The 20,962-nt window shown below is 41.2% G+C and overlaps 1 protein-coding gene across 8 annotated transcripts in view; it reads right to left on the bottom strand.

Moving 5' to 3' along the window:
- The window catches only part of LOC147018977 (plasma membrane calcium-transporting ATPase 3-like), a 330,377-nt gene that overhangs the window by 60,930 nt on the left and 248,485 nt on the right, over positions 1 to 20,962 (bottom strand). For all 8 annotated transcript variants that reach the window (XR_015062602.1, XM_085899110.1, XM_085899109.1 and 5 more), the window contains 3 exons: positions 14,401 to 14,546; positions 8,350 to 8,578; positions 6,207 to 6,386 (listed from right to left, as the gene is read on the bottom strand). Coding sequence is in view for 7 of the 8 variants with exons in the window: in XM_085899110.1 (XP_085755236.1) it covers positions 6,207 to 6,386; positions 8,350 to 8,578; positions 14,401 to 14,546 (555 nt within the window). In the remaining variant the exon portion in view is untranslated. The remainder of the gene's footprint in view (positions 1 to 6,206; positions 6,387 to 8,349; positions 8,579 to 14,400; positions 14,547 to 20,962) is intronic.

Genomic DNA, 20,962 nt, shown 5'->3' with positions numbered 1-20,962 from the left:
CAAAGAAAATTTAGATCTTTCCATTTTTACCTCTCCGCTGATGAAGTCGCTGGAGTCATTATGTTTTCAGGTTGTCTGTCCATATGTACGTCCATGCTAATTTTATGTTTTCCAGGCAACCGCTTATCTGATTGACACGAAATTTCCACCAAAAGTGTAACTACGAATGTAGAATGTTTTAATGATCATTATGATGTCATACGTCATGTGGTGTGGCAGCCATGTTGGAAAAAAGGAAAAAAATTTGGACCTCAGCATACCTGAAACCGCTCCATGGAAAAAATTGAAACCTGGCACATGTGAAACACTCTCCATGGGAAATCAGTGTGACTTTTGGATGATGTCATAGGTGGCTTCATTATGAGGTCATAATTGCATACATCATATCCGATGAGTATGAACATTTTTGAGGGTCATCAAGGGCTAAATTGTTTGGCGGGAAAAAAATTGATGTCATCGGTTAAGTGGTTCGGCAGCTATATATATATATATATATATATATATATATATATATATATATATATATATATATATATATATATATATATATATATATATATATATATATATATATATACATATATATATATATATATATATATATATACATATATATATATATATATATATATACATATATATTCTTCTTCTATATATATACATATATATATACATATATATTCTTCTTCTTCTTTCGGCTGCTCCCGTGAGGGGTCCCCACAGCGGATCATCCATATGATCCGCATAGTGATTTGGCACATATTTTACACCGGATGCCCTTCCTGACGCAACCCTGGTCGCCTCTTACGACATAGGGATCTGGTACACCTATTTTAACCGGGGTATACACCGGCCCAGTACACTGGTACTCATTTCGCCGACCTCAGAAGGATGACAGGCTGAGTCAACCCCCATATATATTATATAATATATATAATATATATAATATATATAATATAATATATATAATATAATATATATAATATATAATATAATATAATATATATAATATATAATATATATAATATATAATATATATATATATAATATATATAATATATAATATATATAATATATAATATATATAATATATAATATATATATATATATATATATATAATATATATATATATATATAATATATATAATATATAATATATATAATATATATAATATATAAATATAATATATATAATATATAAATATAATATATATAATATATAAATATAATATATATAATATATATAATATATAATATAATATAATATATATAATATAATATATATATATATATATATATATATATATATATATATATATATATATATATATATATATATATATATATATATATATATACAGTGGGGAGAACAAGTATTTGATACACTGCCGATTTTGCAGGTTTTCCCACTTACAAAGCACGTAGAGGTCTGTAATTTTTATCATAGGTACACTTCAACTGTGAAAGACGGAATCTAAAACAAAAATCCTGAAAATCACGTTGTATGATTTTTAAATAATTAATTTGCATTTTATTGCATGAAATAAGTATTTGATACATCAGAAAAACAGAACTTAATATTTGGTACAGAAACCTTTGTTTGCAATTACAGAGATCAGACGTTTCCTGTAGTTCTTAACCAGGTTTGCACAGACTGCAGCAGGGATTTTGGCCCACTCCTCCATGCAGATCTTCTCCAGATCCTTCAGGTTTCGGGGCTGTCGCTGGGCAACACAGACTTTCAGCTCCTCCAAAGATTTTCTATTGGGTTCAGGTCTGGAGACTGGCTAGGCCACTCCAGGACCTTGAGATGCTTCTTACGGAGCCATTCCTTAGTTGCCCTGGCTGTGTGTTTCGGGTCGTTGTCATGCTGGAAGACCCAGCCACGCCCCATCGTCAATGCTCTTGTTGAGGGAAGGAGGTTGTTGGCCAAGATCTCGCGATACATGGCCCCATCCATCTTCCCCTCAATACGGTGCAGTCGTCCTGTCCCCTTTGCAAAAAAGCATCCCCAAAGAATGATGTTTCCACCTCCATGCTTCACGGTTGGGATGGTGTTCTTGGGGTTGTACTCATCCTTCTTCTTCCACCAAACACGGCGAGTGGAGTTTAAACCAAAGAGCTCTATTTTGGTCTCATCAGACCACATGACCTTCTCCCATTCCTCCTCTGGATCATCCAGATGGTCATTGGCAAACTTCAGACGGGCCTGGACATGCGCTGGCTTGAGCAGAGGGACCTTGCGTGCACTGCAGGATTTTAATCCATGATGGCGTAGTGTGTTACTTATGGTTTTCTTTGATACTGTGGTCCCAGCTCTCTTCAGATCATTGACCAGGTCCTGCTGTGTAGTTCTGGGCTGATCCCTCACCTTTCTCATGATCAATGAGGCTCCACGAGGTGAGATCTTGCATGGAGCCCAAGACCGAGGGAGATTGACTGTTATCTTGAACTTCTTCCATTTTCTAATAATTGCGCCAAGAGTTGTTGCCTTCTCACCAAGCTGCTTGCCTATTGTCCTGCAGCCCATCCCAGCCTTGTGCAAGTCTACAATTTTGTCCCTGATGTCCTTATACAGCTCTCTGGTCTTGCCCATTGTGGAGAGGTTGGAGTCTGATTGATTGAGTGTGGACAGCTGTCTTTTATGCAGATAACGAGTTCAAACAGGTGCAGTTAATACAGGTAATGAGTGGAGAATGGGAGGGCTTCTTAAAGACAAAACCAACAGGTCTGTGAGAGCCGGAATTCTTACTGGTTGGTAGGTGATCAAATACTTATTTCATGCAATAAAATGCAAATTAATTATTTAAAAATCATACAATGTGATTTTCAGGATTTTTGTTTTAGATTCCGTCTTTCACAGTTGAAGTGTACCTATGATAAAAATTACAGACGTCTACGTGCTTTGTAAGTGGGAAAACCTGCAAAATCGGCAGTGTATCAAATACTTGTTCTCCCCACTGTATATATAATACATATTTAATTTTTTTTTTTTTAAACATAAAAGCCTTCAAAAATCTTTTTCTCCGAAATGGCTGAATATATCAAGGCGAAAATTTACAGGTATGATTGCCTATCCATAGGAACAAAATGTTATCCAACTATGATGTCATAAGTCACATTGTTGGGCAGCTATGATTTTTTTGAAGAATAAACCTTCAAAAATCTTCTCCAGAACAGTTTGACAGATCGAGGGGAAACTTCACTCACATGTTCTCCAAGCTTTGGGGATACCAGGGTGTTAAAGATTAATAAATAGGTCACTTGGTCTGGCAGCCATATTAGATTCAACGAAAATATTTTATATATATATATATATATATATATATATATATATATATATATATATATATATATATATATATATATATATATATATATATATATATATATACATACATTTCTCTTGAACCAATTCATCAATCGAAATGAAACTTCACAATTATGATCTAATTGTTTATTTATTATCCAGGAGACCTTCTATGAACCGAACAATTATGATCTAATTGTCATGGGGAATATACGTTTTAAATTTCAACCTGATCGGACACATGGTCTGGCAGCCAGAATTATTTAATATTTTGAATATGGGTTCAGAGATTTAAATCAAATTTGGTACAAGTATGTATTATGATGTAATAATGTGGGCGGAGCCATGTCTGTCGATGTCGTGCCGTCGAAGAGCGGCCTTCTAGTTTTCAAAAAATTTAGTGCTTAAAAAAAATGGGAACATCTAGCTATAATTCCAGCAATCTCTGTGTGTATATGTGTGTCTGTGTGCGTGTGCGTGTGCGTGTGCGTGTGCGTGTGCGTGTGCGTGTCCGCTGTTTCTCGACAACCACTGGTCCGATCTAATTGAAACTTGCCAGGTATATTGCTGGGAACCTGAGTATGTGCCTTTTCAAGGTTTGATATTAATCGGAAAAGTGGTTCCCAAGTTATGGCCATTTATTTACCAAACCAATGACAGGACACGGTGCTATGACATCACGATTGACGTCACAATTCTTTTTTTTTTTGCATGTACGACCATGCACGTACGGGTCCGCACTAGTATGTATAATTCCATGGGTGGGATTCATGGGAACTACACAAAAGTTAAAAAAAAGTTTGGTTCTACAAAGTCGAGGGTCGTGGAGGAGCTAGAAGAGAATGGATCAGGAAATAACAGAACAGAAGAAACAGCAAAGACAGAGGGGGAGGGGGTAAGCACATTAACAGCAGGGTCAGGTCAGGTTAGGAAAGGGAGCATGCGCCAGAGCAATGCATCACTGCATCCACTTTCCACTCGTACTCCAGGGGCCTCCATCTGGCCATCCCCCCAGTCAGATGCCTGGCCAATCCCCATCTCCTTCAGATGCTGATAAACCTGCTGCAACTACGAGGTATGTGGTCAGACCATTGGCCTCCTCCACTCACGAGACTCCCTCGCTGAGAGAATCTGGTGAGCAGGATCAGCGTCAGGAAAACGAGCCACATGTCCATACAGCCGCAGTTGACGCTCACGGACTATGCAGGTAATAAATCTCATTTGAGTCTCTCTCAGCAACCGCTCGTTGGCCACAAAGTCTGACCAGCGATAGCCAAGGATTCTCCGAAGAGACCTGGTACCAAAGGAATTAAGTCTCAGTCTAAATTAAGTCAGATCCCTGATCAGTGTCCAAGTCTCACATCCTTCAAATATTAAGAGATGAAAATGTGGACTACAGTTCTGGGCTGCAAATTTACAGGGATGATGACACAACGTTTCCACTTGGAGGCTGTTTTGAACCTCGGGAGTGATAACTTACCTTGTCACTCAACATAATGACAGCACATTTCAGGACTAAAATGGTGAGGCCTGAATTAATCATTTGATTTCCTCTTTATCACTCTGGAGCAGCCATCATTTTCTAAGAAGTATCTTACTGCTAACAGCCACCATCTGTCAATTTCATGAGAACAGGAACAATGACAGAAGTGTATCATTTGGTGCATAAAAATTAAATTTTTTGCAAATATCATGAACAATTTTAAATTGAGTGCATTACATGGGAGAATGATTTCCCAAAGTTTTTGGCAAGTAAGGCCACTTCACAGGTAAGGCCATGGATGACAGGCCACACAATTACATTTATGTTTAATTGAACAACCTTGTGTCCAATATTCGGTATTCATTTATGGCAACATGGGATCAAAACTTATCTGTAACAATTTGAAGGATTGAATGAAGGTGATCAGTCACCATTCATCTCAACTTTGACTTATTGATGTTCAAGGTGAAGGTTTTCTCAAGTTTATGTACTTTCAAAGAGAGAAACTATTTGATAAGCATGCCGATGAACTGCAAGGGAGGGTGATGGTAGGAGGTATTTATAAGACTGTGTGAGATCACAATATTATACCTTCTTGCTAACTATCACTGATTTAAGCCATTTTCTGGCCAAACTGTGTCCACCAACTTATTAATACAGTCTTTAATCAACTCACCATCAATAAAAGGTTTGCACTTCTTTGCAATTATGGGAGCCACAAAGTAGCTCATGTGGATAACAGCTTCATTTGCTTGACAACTTATTTTTAAAAACAAACTGCTGACATGCAAGTCCTGCAGGCAACTGTTCCAGATTTTGCTTTAACCAATTGTCAACGGATGCAACATTGTTCCGATGATTTGTCTCATAATGATGCTTCATGTTATATAATCTTTCATCACAGTTCTTATTTGTTGACAGAAGAAGAAGAATACTTTTTCATCTCGTTTTTGTTGGACACCAAGTAACCATTGCTCTGCTTTTATTGAATATTTCCTTTTCACATTAACACTACAACGATTTTCATTATAGCCAAGCTCTCGGGTTTAAAGTGTTCCCCAGTGTACATTCTACAGTAAGTGCTTTGGTGTGGTGATGTGCCAGAAACAAAATGGACAAGCGAAAGCCCCAAGTTGGTCTTCTTGTAATGGTCCTTACATGACATGTCTTTTCTTTCCAAAAGAACATCAGAAAAATATTTGGAAATTTTAGTCTAGGGTGGGGCACACACATTTACTTGGGTGGGCACACACATTTACTTTCACTTTGAAACAACAACTTTGGAGCAACATATCTATTTTAAAGGTAAGAATACTGCAGTACATAACCAGGAGTACTATGGTTGGAAGGATTGGGGAGGGGTGGGGGGCAAGAGGGTGCAACCAAAGCAGCATGGTCAGGCTCACACACACCTCTCCATTTTTATTCCGAATTCTTTTGTTGAATTCCTTGCCTTCCATCACGAGAAAATCATCTTCATTATTCAAAATCCCGCATTTGGCAGAAATGGCCCGTGCAGTATTTACATTATCTCCAGTAACCATTCTTACGGTGATACCTGCACGCTGGCACATTTTGATGGCTGCTGGCACCTGCAAACAAGGCATCATAACAAAAAATATATGCATGAGTAATTGAGTGTAGCCTTTCAAGATAAGATTATTAAAAATCATGACTCAAAGTTTTTGTTTAAAAGTAATATAAAACATGTACACTTTCAAACTGAGGGCTCTCTCCAGGGTTGAAGAAAATTAATAATGGGATAAACACTGCACTTTATTTCAAAACATCCCACATCAGAAAGAAATTATCAGGATTTGAAGTACTCAATGGAGTTCTTTAAGTGGCATAAGCACAAGTCACATTTATCCTCTGCCATTTACACCTGATTTACACTTAACAAATTTGGGTTCAACAGACAAAAAAAGGAAGACTTCTTCATTCTCTTGCTAAATATCTACATAAGATGAAAAGGAGGAGCATGCACAATCCAAAATTTATGTCATTTGGCCCTGGGACAAATATTTTTAAAGGGGACCCTAATGGTGTCGGGACAATCGAAGTGGAGAAAATCCTCTGAATTCCAAGAGAATGCTGTCTGGCACAAAAACACTTTAGTTGAACATAGTTGAAGACACTCTAGCACGACATGGTTGAAGAGCTATTTGGGTTGAAAGTTAGAATGATATTCTCTGCAAATTAGTTTTGGTGAAGTTCGCATAAGCGATACAAAATCTAGGCAGGGAATAGAAAGTTATCCTCAACTATTGCCAGGTAGCAACATCCAGTTTTGGTGGTGGTGTTACTGATGTGTGAACCTTCAAGTACTCCGGTAAGGGCTTGGTCGCTTGCTCGCTCACACGCATGCACACACACAGCAGGCCCTAAGTGCGAAGAAGCCGTATCCACACGTGTGCAGAGCCAGAGACACGACCAAGGAGAACAGAATGGTGTGAGATCACTTATTAGCTCTCGCTCTGATTGGATGCCCACATGGATGGTTTGGGAAACTACGAAGGCATAAATCCTCATCGCTATCCTCCCGCCCTGTGCCACATCAGTCCTGTGCCATACCAGCCTGCATGACCACAACATCGTCGTGTGGGGAGACCAGATCATGCCTGCTCAAGACCCCACTTACCCCCTTGTTTCTGGTATTTCCGACATCATTAGCAGAGTTTAGTTCCCTTTGTGCATATAAGTTCATGTGCTCCCTTTTGCCCTATTTATATCTGTGAACAGTCAGATTGGTCCCGTTTATTTTAGTCTTATCTTTCCTTACCCCCATATTCATTTTAAAGAAACAATTATTTGTCAGAAACGTTTCGCAGCCTTCTGCCTTCCCTCATGAGCAACCACTAGTCTTGGTTTTATTTGAACGATTGTTGGAGGATTCTAAATGATTCATTGAATGCAGTATAAACTAGAACAGCATTTGTTAGAGCGCATACCTCGGCCAGGCTGAACAGTTTACGTTTTGGATCCCATTGATAGGCGGGATCTGGATTTGGACTGAAACCAAAATCTAATCGGCTTGTTCTTGTCCACATAAGTCGTTCACAACTTTTTAAAATATCATTCCATACATCGTTTTTGGCCCCATCTCTCAATGGTGAAGAATCACTGAAAAAAAAAAATATTAAAAATTCTAGTATCCAGTACAAGATCTTCAAAATTGAATCAATTTGTCCTCGTCACACACAAAACTTGTCCATCCACAACTTTTTGAGATATCCTGCTCACAGACAGATAAACAGAGAGAGAGAGACAGACAGACAGACAGACAGACAGACAGACAGACAGACAGACAGACAGACAGACAGACAGACACAGACTGGGGTGAAAACAACCTCAACCTGGCTACAGCTGAGGGTGGGGGAGGTAATTCTTACAATCTGTTGAATGCGGTGTGAATTCGCAGATCATTAAAATCAATGTTAAAAGAAGTGGAAAGTTGAGCAACTTGGATGTAAAGAGTTGAATGTTGAAGTCAGAGAAGAGAGGCTGCAGATTGTTCAAACAACTCAAATGAAGAATGTAAGGAGTGATTCCCACCTCGGGCCGGACTGGGTCTTCAATGCCGACAATAGCAATGCAGGTAAGGTTGCTGACAACATTCACTTCATCATCCAATGATATAGATTCAGGCAGGTCACGGAATGCAAGGCAAATTGTCCGGAGAGAATCAGATGCCATCGGCTCGACAACATGAGACACAATATCTTCACGTTCACGGGAATGAAATGGCCGTGCCACACCACCATCTCCCATAATGTGTGTACACCTGAAAAAAAGTCAAAGCACCATAATCAGACAAAACAGAGGAAAAATAAATATTTCATGGAATACAAATGATTCAACCAGACGGTTTGTAAAAGTTGAAAAAAATATTAATTTGGCAAATAGATTTTTTCAATCACAGCAAAAACGAATTCTAATGCTCAAATTTATGAAAAATATTTCTTAATACAATGGAACTTATGCAAATATGGATGTATATATATATATATATATATATATATATATATATATATATATATATATATATATATATATATATATATATATATATATATATATATATATATATATACATATATACATATATACATATATATATATATATATATACATATATACATATATATATATATATATATATATATATATATATATATATATATATATATATATATATATATATATATATATATATATACACACACTACATGATGAAAGCTTAAAAATTTATCACTTGGCATTTTACATTGCAAAAACTTTAGTGTGGTCCAGCAAGGCAACATATGGTAAAAGTATGTCCCAAATTTATTTTTCAAAAATATATCACTTTATGGAAATATCACCAGTTTAAACTGCCCACCGAAGGTGAGTTAATGCTCGTCTGATCAAACACACACACACACACACACACACACACACACACACACACACACACACACACACACACACACACACACACACACACACACACAACCCAAAAATTAGCACAATCGTTTCCTCCATGATCCACTGACTTCTACAATATGGCCTTGATCCACAACATATAACGGGAGACATCTATTCGAATAAACCCAAGGAGTGGTTGCATTGTGAGATATTGAAGATCTGGAAAGAATTGGCTACCCTGGAGGTATAAACTAATTGAAACAATGTATCGTCCTCGCAAAGATTTTAGATACGTGGTAAATCAAACCCAATATATTTGGAGCAAAATTATGTAAAAATTATGCTGATTGAAACAAACAACAGAATTGCCAAGGTTAACGATGACATGTCATTAAACAAAAACCATGTGTTGAACAGTGCGCAAACAGATATGCCATTATGTGGGTATCTTTAAATAACATGAAGGCGTGTACAGTATTGCTTTTGCATGCAAAATATTGGCTCATGGAAGAGTGGGGTGACAAAAGGTAATAGGACAATGTACTAACACAGGCACAGTAGGACACAACCAATCAAATGAAACACAGGAAGAGAGAGATAGGAAGGGACAGATATGGGAGAGAGAGAGAGGGAGAGGGAGAGGGATGGAGATGGAGATGGAGATGGAGATGGAGATGGAGATGGAGATGGAGAGACAAACAGACAGACAGACAGACAGACAGTACCCTGCAAATAAAATGATGGGCGTTAAGGTTAATATGGGTAAGAAGATTGTGTATAAGGATGGAGGATAACACAAGATGGTGATGCACCAGCTGCTTGAAGCACTGGAGGGAATTCTCCAATTAAACTTCTCTCCAGAAGTTAGTTCCACAAAACAGACAAGTGTGGAGGTGGATTTTGGGAGATCAACCACGAGTTAATGGAAGAAGTTGTGCATCATGGAAAAGTTGGGGAGGATGAGAGGGCTGAGAGAGCAGAAGAAGATAGACTGGAGGCAATGCTAGTAAAAAACAAAAAAGAAAAAGAAAAAAAAGGATCCATTGAAATGTCTGATGTGAGAGCAACAGGACTACTATTTTTAACTCATCGCAGGAGCTGCCAATAACGTTGAGAGCTTTAGATGCACAGAAGACAGGAGAGACAGATATGACGCTGGGGCAACAGCCCGTAGGGAAGCGCAGTACTCCGTTGAGTCATGGACAAAAGCGTTTTGGGATACAAACAATTCGGATTTGAAGAAATGGACTTCTCTCATGAGCAACTACCAGCAACGAACATACAAACCACCACAATAAATAAATAAATAAATAAGAATTTAGAATTTAATTTAGCAATATCATCATTAGCCATGGTCATAAAACAAAAGCAAGTAGCCCATGTTCAACAGGAGGTCCAATTTGGTCTGTGTGTCAACTTTGGTGGCAATTGGCCCAGTAGTTTGGGCATGATTTCCATTTCACACACACAGACAGATACACAGAAAATGACATATTTATAAGATGTAGAATTTTAAACATCGACACCCATATTATTAGGTCATGCTCGAAGAGATGACCTAAAAAGGCAAATGTTGTGGTGTGAAAACAAACTTACAACCCAATCAGGAAATCATACCCAATCAGGATGTGCCACTGAGCTAACAGCTATTATGAATAAATCAGTCAGAATTTTTTTTCCAAGTTTAGTACTTTTTAAAAAATCAAAGCAAATTATTTTATTTTAAAATATAATTGGTAAAAATGAGCATGAGCTCTCACAGGATTCACAGTAAATTCAACCATACTCAAGCATGTCGAAGGGGGAGGGGAATTAAGTATTATTTACAAAAATAAAACTATTAACAAAATAAAGTATAAAGAATTACCCCCATGTTGGGGTGACTGTCATCTCTGTAATACCACAGGTTCTCAATGTTCAGTTATGACCGAAGATTACTGCGCAGTTCTACTGCGCAGCTCGAACTGCGCAGTTTGGTTAAAGATAACTCGACATTTTGGCGCGCGCGCACGAAATTATATTTTGAAAATAAATGCCGACGTTTACATTTCGGGGTTTGAAACTTTTTCACCTTCGGCGAAAAATGTATCAATATACAAGGTCAGCTGCTATGCAATGACACCATTCACTAACTTTTACCATGCCCAGGAGAGAATATATAGCCTCCTGAAGGTAGGGCAGTTTTTTAAAACTTTGAAGTCACGTGACGCGAAAACGAAAGCGAAATTCAAAAATCCGTCCCGACCAAATTTAGATATTGTCCCATACATTCATATGCCACAATCAAATTCAAGATCGCTTGAGAAATGTAGGAGATAGATTTTGAAAATCGTCATTTTCGCATTTTTTGCCAAATTTGAAGTCACGTGACACGAAAACGAAAGCGAATATCTTAAATCCGGCCCAACCAAATTTAGATGTTGCCCCATAGATTCATATGCCACAATCAAATTCAAGATCGCTTGAGAAATGGCGGAGGAGATAGAATTTGAAAATCGTCATTTTTGCAACTTCAAAGGCCTCGTGACCTTGACCTTCGGTGACCTTGAAAGTCATAACATCGTGTACGTCTCATCAGCCTCTATCAGCATCACTAATGACCAGATCTCCAGCTTCAACTTCATTGTGAACGGACGGACAGATCGAAGGACATTGACACCCATATTATTAGGTCATGCTCGAAGAGATGACCTAAAAAGGCTAACTCGATATAAAACGAGCTCAAATGAGCTAAGATCCTCATCCTCTTAATGATGACGTCATAAAAACGAATATGACGTCATTGTGATGTATCAGGTTTGCGATAAATTAATTATCTGTGCTAATGCCTGGCTTGATTCCACCAAACAAAATTCAAACAGCTTGCCTAGTTTCGGAGATAATGGTATAGGCGATTTCCATTAGCGGCGATATTATGACGTCAATTTTTTTTCTCGGAAGAATTTCCAAAATCGGAGATGGTTACTGTCTGCGCATAGGCTTTCTGCATATACATGGCAAGTTTCACGAAGATTCGATGAAAACTCTGGGTTGTGAAACAAAAAATGTCAAAAAATAAGAATGACGTCATAAAAATTGATATGACGTCACAGTGATGCATCATATATGCAGTAATTCTTCTCTGCTAATGCCCTGTTCGATTCCCGCAAACAGAATTCAAAAAGCTTGCCTAGTTTCAGAGATAGTTTTTGAGGCGATTTCCATTAGCGGAGATATTTTGACGTCATAACTTTTTCTCTAGGAGGAATTTTCAAAATCGGAGATGGTTACTGTCTGCGCAGGGAATTTTTACATATATATTCCAAGTTTCAGGAAGTTTCGATGAAAAGTGTAGGCTGTGAAACAAAAAAGTCCACAAGAAGAAGATGAAGAACAACAACGTGATTAAGACTTTGAGATCCTCCACGAGGATCTAAAAATATAGTTTGAGGTATAAAAATTGGCCATGCAGATCGAACGACAACTTCTGAGCCTTCAGTTCACAACATATTAATGGCAGGAGGAAAAGAAGAAATAAAGAACATAATGCAACAATCACGGCATTCAGTAGAGCACATACCTCCACTCGGCTGAACAATTTACGTTTTTTTTCCCACTGATAGGCCAGATCTGGATTCAGACCTGAACCAAAATCTAATCGGCTTGTTTTTGTCACCAACCCAACTCATCCCCCAAGTTTCGTCAGAATCCGTTCACAAGTTTTTGAAACATCGTGCTATATATCGTTTTTGGACCCATATCTCAATGGTGAAGAATCACTTGAAAATTAAAAAAAAATTCTCCTATCTGGATCTAGATCTTCACCAAAATCGAATCATTTCTTCCGTGTCACACACCCAACCTTTCCACCACATTTCATCCAAATCCATCCATAACTTTTTGAGATATCGTCTTCACAAACAAACAGACAGACAGACAGACAGAAGGGTGAAAACATAACCGCCGTGCAGCTTTGGTGCTGGAGGTAAGCAGACCGACGGGGCAAAACCAACGTCCGCTCACCACTGGTGGCAGAGGTAATAAACGTTTCAACAATTAAACAAGCAGTCATAGACTGGTACTTACGAAATCGTCAACTTGACCTCTGACCTTGTCTAATAAAAGCTGTCTCTCGAGAAGGTAGCGACGCAAACCAGAAGTTTCTACGATGATTCTGTACCAAACCATCAAAAATCGAATGTTTGACCTCACTGTGACCTTGACCTTTGACCGCTTTTGACCAATATCTAATCAGCGCTAGCCATCACCCTCCTGAATCACGTGGTGTAATTTGAGATTGGTAGCTTCTTCCGTTCTCGAGTTATCGTGCCTACAAACAAACAAACAAACAAACAAACACACACACAAAACACACAAACAGATGACGGAAGTCATCAATATACGTAAGTAAAAATTAAAACTAGTATATTTTTGCATTCGAGTCAAGGTGTGTGGAAGAGCGAGAACACTGACTACATCAAGATGCAACATAACACAAGGAAGAGTAGAGAGAAGCGAGGGTGGTGGTAGGGGGTTTGGGGGAAAGGTGAAGGACAAAATACAAGGAGAATTGGACAAACAATAGGTGTGAGGTGGGATGAGCGATGGGAAAGGATGCATGGTATGGACAAGATGGATATCTGAGATGGTGGTGAAAAGCCATCTTCAAGATCTAGAGGGAAGAATGAGATTGAAGAGTACATGGAAGTTAGTTCCACAGATGGGGGAAAAAAGAAAAAGAGGAAAAATTAGTGGAGGTGAGCAGTTATCCTGGAGTTAGGTAGTTTCACCAGAATGGGGGTTGATGATGGACCGTGTGCATCCTGTAGGAACCTGGTGGGGAAAGAGCAGAAGCGTGCAAGACCAGAAAGGAAATCTGCCAAATTGCAGAAATCTGTCACACCTGCACATAGCGCGGTCATTCAGAAAGACTGCATGACATCATACGGGCATTTTGAAAAATGGAGAGTGATGCACAAAATAAATAGGTTCACATCAAAACATTTAGGATTTGTCAAAAGCCAGAAAACATTTTTGTACCAAGTCAAGGAAATATTTTTTGTGCCATTCTTCATGCAAAGCAGAGAAATGCAAAACTTGCTCTGAGATTCAAAATCTAATTGTGATTGCAAACGAATGAAAAGCACATGAACTCCACTTCTAAATTGGTTATGTGCTTCAAACCAACATGTTCCCCAAGACCAAACCCTATTAATTCACTTCTTGAGCAGGATCTCCGATGCTCCCTTGCTGTAAAGGCGATAACCTCCATTCGGCATCCGCACGACGGTGCTCATTGACTTCCGGACAGAATTGAAGGTGAACACCTTGCAGAGGCTGTCTTCAGGAACCTCATTACGTATAGCCTGCCACACAAACAAGACGGTGAGATATAAATTTATTCAGCGATCAAATAGACATTATCACACACTTGTGTTTTGGTTTGGCTTTAGGCTGCCTAATTAAGGTTACTGCCACAGTTCTTCCGAAGTAGTTACCAGTACCATGTGATTCAGGAATTCCATTCCACCTGGAGGATATGTATGTATGTATATATATATATATATATATATTTTTTTTTTTTGCAAATTCACGCCCGCCGGCGTGCGGACAGCCACGTAACTCGGATCGCGGCACGTCGCCCACCGGACGACAATTCAGTCGTGACCCTCCGGGAACTATCGGCCGGAGCCAGTCACGGGTGGGCCTTTCAACCTCACCACAATCGTGCCAATCGGCCACCCGCGTAGGATAGGGTTGTTCGCCAAACTCGACCTACCTAAGTACCCATGCGGATGGTAAACCGGGTGATCGTACCTCGCCGCAGGTCGACTCCGAACACGAGCCGCTTGGGCGGCCCGTTCCGTACTATTGGGATAACCGAGCGGTGTTATCGTCGACCTCGACAGTTCAGATTATTTAACGGGCATTTTGCACCCACTAGGAACCCTTTACGTGAAGCAGGATGGAGATTCAATGAGGAAAAGACAAAGCGAAACGGGAAAACAGTTCACACAATGCACATTTATTTCCCAGCACACGGAAAGCACGTATATACAGCCATACAGTCAAAATGCACATATAGCAATTAAAACAAAAAAAAGCAACAACGACACAGAGTTAATACCGACTACACGCACACACGGCAACACTTATACAGCTTTACTTTACAGATGGCGCCAACACACATTTACACAAAAGCAAAGAAAAGAAGCCACCCTCATAGACAAGGGGGCAGACGGGCCTGTAGGCCAAATGTGCGCGTGACCTGGAGGAGCGGCCAGGTCCGCGAGAACGGGGGGGGTCCTACCCGCATCCTCGTGATGCATTGGCGGGTGAGCCACAAATGTGGCCGCGCGGCTGTGCCCCGACTCCGTGCTCCTTGGCGGGTTTCGTTGGCACGACGTTTGGAGTGAGGTGGGAATGGGGCCCCCTTTTGCACTATCTCAGGGTGGGGGAAAGGGGGAATTGTTGATGCCCTGGGGGAGGGAGATGACTGGCTGGCTTGGGTCCCGCGATGAGACGAGCGATTCCCCACACCGTAACTGCGTCGCCGACTGCCGTCCTTCTCGCCTCGGACCCGAGCTCCCTTGCTTGCAGTTCCACCGCGACTCTTCTCCGTTCCACACTCTCTTCACCCGACCGACCCGACTCTCTTTTCCAAACTTTCCCCAGCCGACTCCAGAACCCAACTCATTCCATTCGCCTTGCGCTCGCCTTCTTATAGGCTGGCAGGAGCAGCTAATATGCAAATATTCGGATCAGAATGACCTCGGGGTGGAGCCACGCTCGCCCATTGGTAGGAGGAAACAGGGGCGTGAATCTCCCCTGATCCTAGAATTTGCATATATCGACTTCACACACGCACCTGGAGGCGGGGCCAAGCCACCCCGCGCTCTCTAATTGGATGGAGGATAAGTGGGCGTGTAGCGTTTTTGATCCGAATTTTCCCTCGGAAAGGCCGCTATTTGCGCTCGCGGCTTGGTGCGTTCGGCACCAATCGCCGAACGGGCCCGAGACAGCCCGACGTTCAGTGTTCACAGGTGGTGCGGGAATGGCCGTAGAAGGAGAGAGGTGAAGGTGGTGGAGGGTTTTCGGTGGTGGTTTGCTGGTTATGGTGCCGTTTGGGAATGGCGGTGATGCGATGAGGTGGGAGCGTAGATGGTGGTGGTGGCGTGGTTGTTGTTGTTGTTGTCTGAGGGTTGGAGTGTGGTTGTAGTTGGTGACGATGGCTGGCGTGGTGGTTAAGGTGGTTGTTGTGTGATGGCGGTTGAGATGTGGTTGGTTCAAAATAAAGATAGAACAGAAAAATGCCTAACTCAAAGGATCGCAGCCTGAATGAATCACATAAATTCCCTCTATACAACGGGTTTGAGCAAACTACACATGTACTTAGAGATATCTCACCTGCGGGCCCTTCATGGTGCAATGCGAATTTCCACAACCGTAACAATATATATATATATATATATATATATATATATATATATATATATATATATATATATATATATATATATATATGATACAGCTGTCTGATTTCTACAATTAGCACCAAAAATAGTGCAATGCAATCCCATTTGCAAATAGTGATCAAACATATTGAGTTTGTGAACACAAGTCCAAATTAGAAGGACAGATCGAGCACTGTGCAAGAAAAACATGATGAAATTGGTCTTACTACTTGAAGCTGCATTATTTTCACTGCTTTTAGGTTCAGAAAAAATTGGAGAATTAACCCTTTGATAACCTACTTACCAACCCAGCTAAATTTACACAAAACAAAAATGTCATGCTGCACAAAACATTGTGTAGTGGTGAAACTTTATAGCACTTGTCTATTCTACTCAGCACTCCAACCCAATTCCCCCTCCAAGCGCACAACTTCCACCTCCTTCGTTCTCATAACCATCATTGTTATCAAAATAATCATGCACCACAAGCAAACATCATAAAAACCAAAAAGTTGCATGAAAGCACAAGTTTGGGCACCCATGACTGCAAATATTTTGGCCTGGAGGTACGCACACTCGTTTCTGAGCTGTTTAGCCTGGGTTTGAATCTCGTCCAGCTATAAACTGTCATGGAGGTGTTTCGCAGACAGTGCGATTCATCAATGTGTGTGCCGTCCCTCGGATGGATAATAAATTATGGGCTTCCCAGTTTCCGGCATTAGTTGGTGGATGATAAAGATCCTACGGTGTCTTTCATGAAGAGTAGGCAAGCGATCGCTGGCACCCTGGCCAAGTTCCAAATTCCTGCCCTGACGTCCTGTGTCAGAGTGGAGACCTGTCCAGGACATGCAAGTTTCTTGAAAATCTACTTCACTTGAGGAATGAATCTCCTCTTGTTTCTTCATTTGCTTGTGGGTAACATTGCAAAAATGTGCAAGCCACTTGATGCAACGATGTGGAAATAACATGATGACAAACAACATTTCAGAAACTTAGACGCAGGAGGCCATTTCGTCAATCATGCTTGTACCATATATCCGCATACGTGTCTGCAACCCCACCTACTACAGGTAGTGCTAATTATACAAGCAGAAAATTTGGCCAGGCTATTGGTCGACACTAAGGCACACCTTTTAAAGATCATCTTTATCCAAATACTTTCAACATCCAGTTCCTAAATTCTGACAAAACAGCTTATCATCCATAACCTAAGGATATTGAGCTTGAACACTCCTTGTTGGCATGGCATCTGAACAGCATTTCAAGAGAATAGGCCCAACACAGTTGGGAATTTAAGTCACATGATTACAAAGCCACATGGTGAGCACATTACCATATGAACTATCCTAACACCTAAAAGTTGAAAGTATTATTTTACAAAAACGTTGCATCAATTCAAAATATTTTAAAAATATTATTTTTGAAAGAAATAACTTTTTAGTGAAACTTTCAAGCTCATTTTAATACATTAATTTCCCATGTAAATAATGCAGCTCATTAAAAAATGGAGAGAAATTAAGGAACAAATCAAATCTTCAGATTTCCAGTGCCATGTGATTCAGGAATTGTATGATACTTGAAGCAACCGCTAATTTCACTGGGCAACAACAAAAAAAACTTTTCGGCTGCTACTAAGGGAAATGCAGGTGTTCTTGGCTAAATCTGGGCCACCGATTCCAAATGTGTAGTCAGAATTTAGGCAGCACGTCAGGTTTTCAAAATAAGTATACGAGTTAATGATACCCAGCATGCTATATTAGATACTTTATTATTGCAGATGTCCACATTACACATCCAATATCGGTGATTAGTAATTACTTTCACATCATATTTAGATAATAATGATCGATCTCTGTGTATAATGTGTAGTATACAAACCAAGAACATCAACAAGTTGCAGAAAAGGAAGTTAATATAACATTAGAACATGGTAATCTTAGGAAGGGTGTCAACCAGGCTGGAGTTCCTCAAGGTAGCGTTGTGGGCCCTGTTCTTTTTCTGGTTTTCATCAATGATCTCTCCGACTCTCTGGAAAATCCTCTATATCTCTTTGCTGATGACTCCACCCTCTGCCGTACCATCTGTCATTCCTCAGACCGGCAAGCAGCAGCTTCTTCACTCACTGCAGATCTGGATAAAATCACAAACTGGTCCAACATGTGGAACATGTCTTTCAATCCAGACAAATCTCACACTCTCACTATGTCTCTTCGAAAGGACCGTTTAGAACCCCCCCCCCCATCCACTTTCTCAACAATCCTCTGGAAGATGTTGATGTTGCCGATGGATGTCTTGATGTTGCCGGTGGACGTCTTGGAACTCACTGCAGGGCAAAGAAGAATTTTGTCTCTCAAGGGACACTGGATACCATTGACCAGAGTCGCAGGGCCAGGGTGAATGGCAGAGCTGAGCTGTTCAGGGAGCTGAGGCATAAAACTGGACGTGCACTGAGGGTGGACAAGGAGGCCGATGTGCGAGGAATCTGTGAGGGGGTAGAGCATCACCTGTGGACAGGTGATTCTCGTCCTGCTTACAGGGGAATTCGCGCATTGCGTTCATCCAAGCCAATCCCTCGGAGCACTGCAGTGAGAGCAGAGAGTGGTAGGCTCTTGACAGAGGAGTCTGAAGTGAAGGCCCGCTGGGCCGGTTACTTTGAGCGGTTGTACCAGGCTGATCCCCCAGCTGTCGAGTTGGACGTCAAGGGTGTTACAATCCCTGTTGCTGACCCTCGAATCAACTGTGGTCCACCTTCGCTTGTGGAAACACGGGCTGCGGTGAACCGATTGAAACGGGGCAAACCTCCAGGGATCTGTGGCATCCATGCTGAACTTGTCAAGGCTGGTGGAAATGCTGCACTCGTGTTGTTGCATGCAGTTTTGTGCTCTGCCTGGAACACAGGCATCATCCCAACTGATTGGAAGAGGGGCCTTGTTGTTCCTCTCTGGAAAGGAAAGGGTCATCGCCAAGACTGCAACAACGACCGAGGGGTGACGCTGCTCTCAGTGCCGGGCAAGGTCTTTGCTCGGATAATTCTTGATAGGGTTCGCCACCATCTGTTTGAGCACCAGCGTCCAGAGCAGTCAGACTTTACACCAAAGAGGTCAACGATTGACCGTATCCTTGCTCTTCGTGTCCTCACCGAACGCAAACGAGAGTTTCGGCAGGGGCTGCTTGCAGCCTATGTTGATCTCTGTAAAGCGTTCGATTCAGTGAATCGGGATGTCCTCTGGAGGATTCTTGGTCTTCGTGGGGTGCCACCTAAAATGATCGATCTGATGTCTGAACTCTACTCTGGTACTGAGAGTGCTGTGAAGTGTGGTGGTACCATCTCTGACTTATTTCCAGTTGTGACTGGAGTTAGTCAGGGGTGTGTAGTTGCTCCCACACTTTTCAGCACTTGTATGGACTGGACTTTAGGGAGGATGTCGGAGAGATCAAGTTGCTGTGCATCGTTTGGGAATGTCAAGATCTCGGACCTTGATTTTGCAGATGATGCAGTCATCTTTGCGGAGACTTTAGATATCTTTTTGGGGGCCCTCGAGGTGCTGAATGAGGAGTCGGAGCCGCTGGGATTACGGGTTTCTTGGGTCAAAACTAAGATCCAGGCTTTTGGTGACATCTTGGATGCTGCTGTCCTGTCTGTGTCTGTTTGTGGTGAGGATGTTGAGGTCGTGGAGAGATTCACTTACCTTGGCAGTGATATTCATGTCTCTGCTGGCTGTGAGTCAGAGGTCAATAAACGTCTGGGTCGGGCCTGGGGAGTCATGGATTCACTGGATCATGGGGTGTGACGCTGCCGGTACCTGTGCGGGAGGACGAAAGTCCGAGTCTTCAGGTCCTTGGTACTTCCAGTCTTGCTCTATGGATGTGAGACTTGGACTCTGACCAAGGATCTGAGACGGAGACTTAATTCCTTTGGTACCAGGTCTCTTCAGAAAATCCTTGGCTATCGCTGGTCGGATTTTGTGTCCAACGAGCGGTTGCTGAGAGAGGCTCGGATGATATTTGTTACCTGCATAGTCCGTGAGCGTCAGTTGAGGCTGTATGGACATATGGCTCGTTTTCCTGACGCTGATCCTGCTCACCAGATTCTCTCAGCGAGGGAGTCTCGTGAGTGGAGGAGGCCAATGGGCCGACTACGTTCCTCGTGGTTGCAGCAGGTTGACCATCATCTCAAGGAGATGGGAATGGGCCTGGCATCTGCCTGGGGAATGGCCAGACGGAGGCCCCTGGAGTACCGGCGGAAAGTGGACACAGCGATGCGCTCTTCTGACACATGCTCCCATACCTGACCTGACCTGACCTCTGGAAGAAGTCCTTTCTTTCAA

This window comes from Eptatretus burgeri, chromosome 10, assembly GCF_056783735.1.
Source record: "Eptatretus burgeri isolate ZD-2024b chromosome 10, Ebu_testis_v1, whole genome shotgun sequence".
Classification (NCBI taxonomy): Eukaryota; Metazoa; Chordata; class Myxini; order Myxiniformes; family Myxinidae; genus Eptatretus; species Eptatretus burgeri.
Note: the sequence above shows the minus strand (reverse complement) of the source record. Positions and strands in the feature narration are given on the sequence as shown.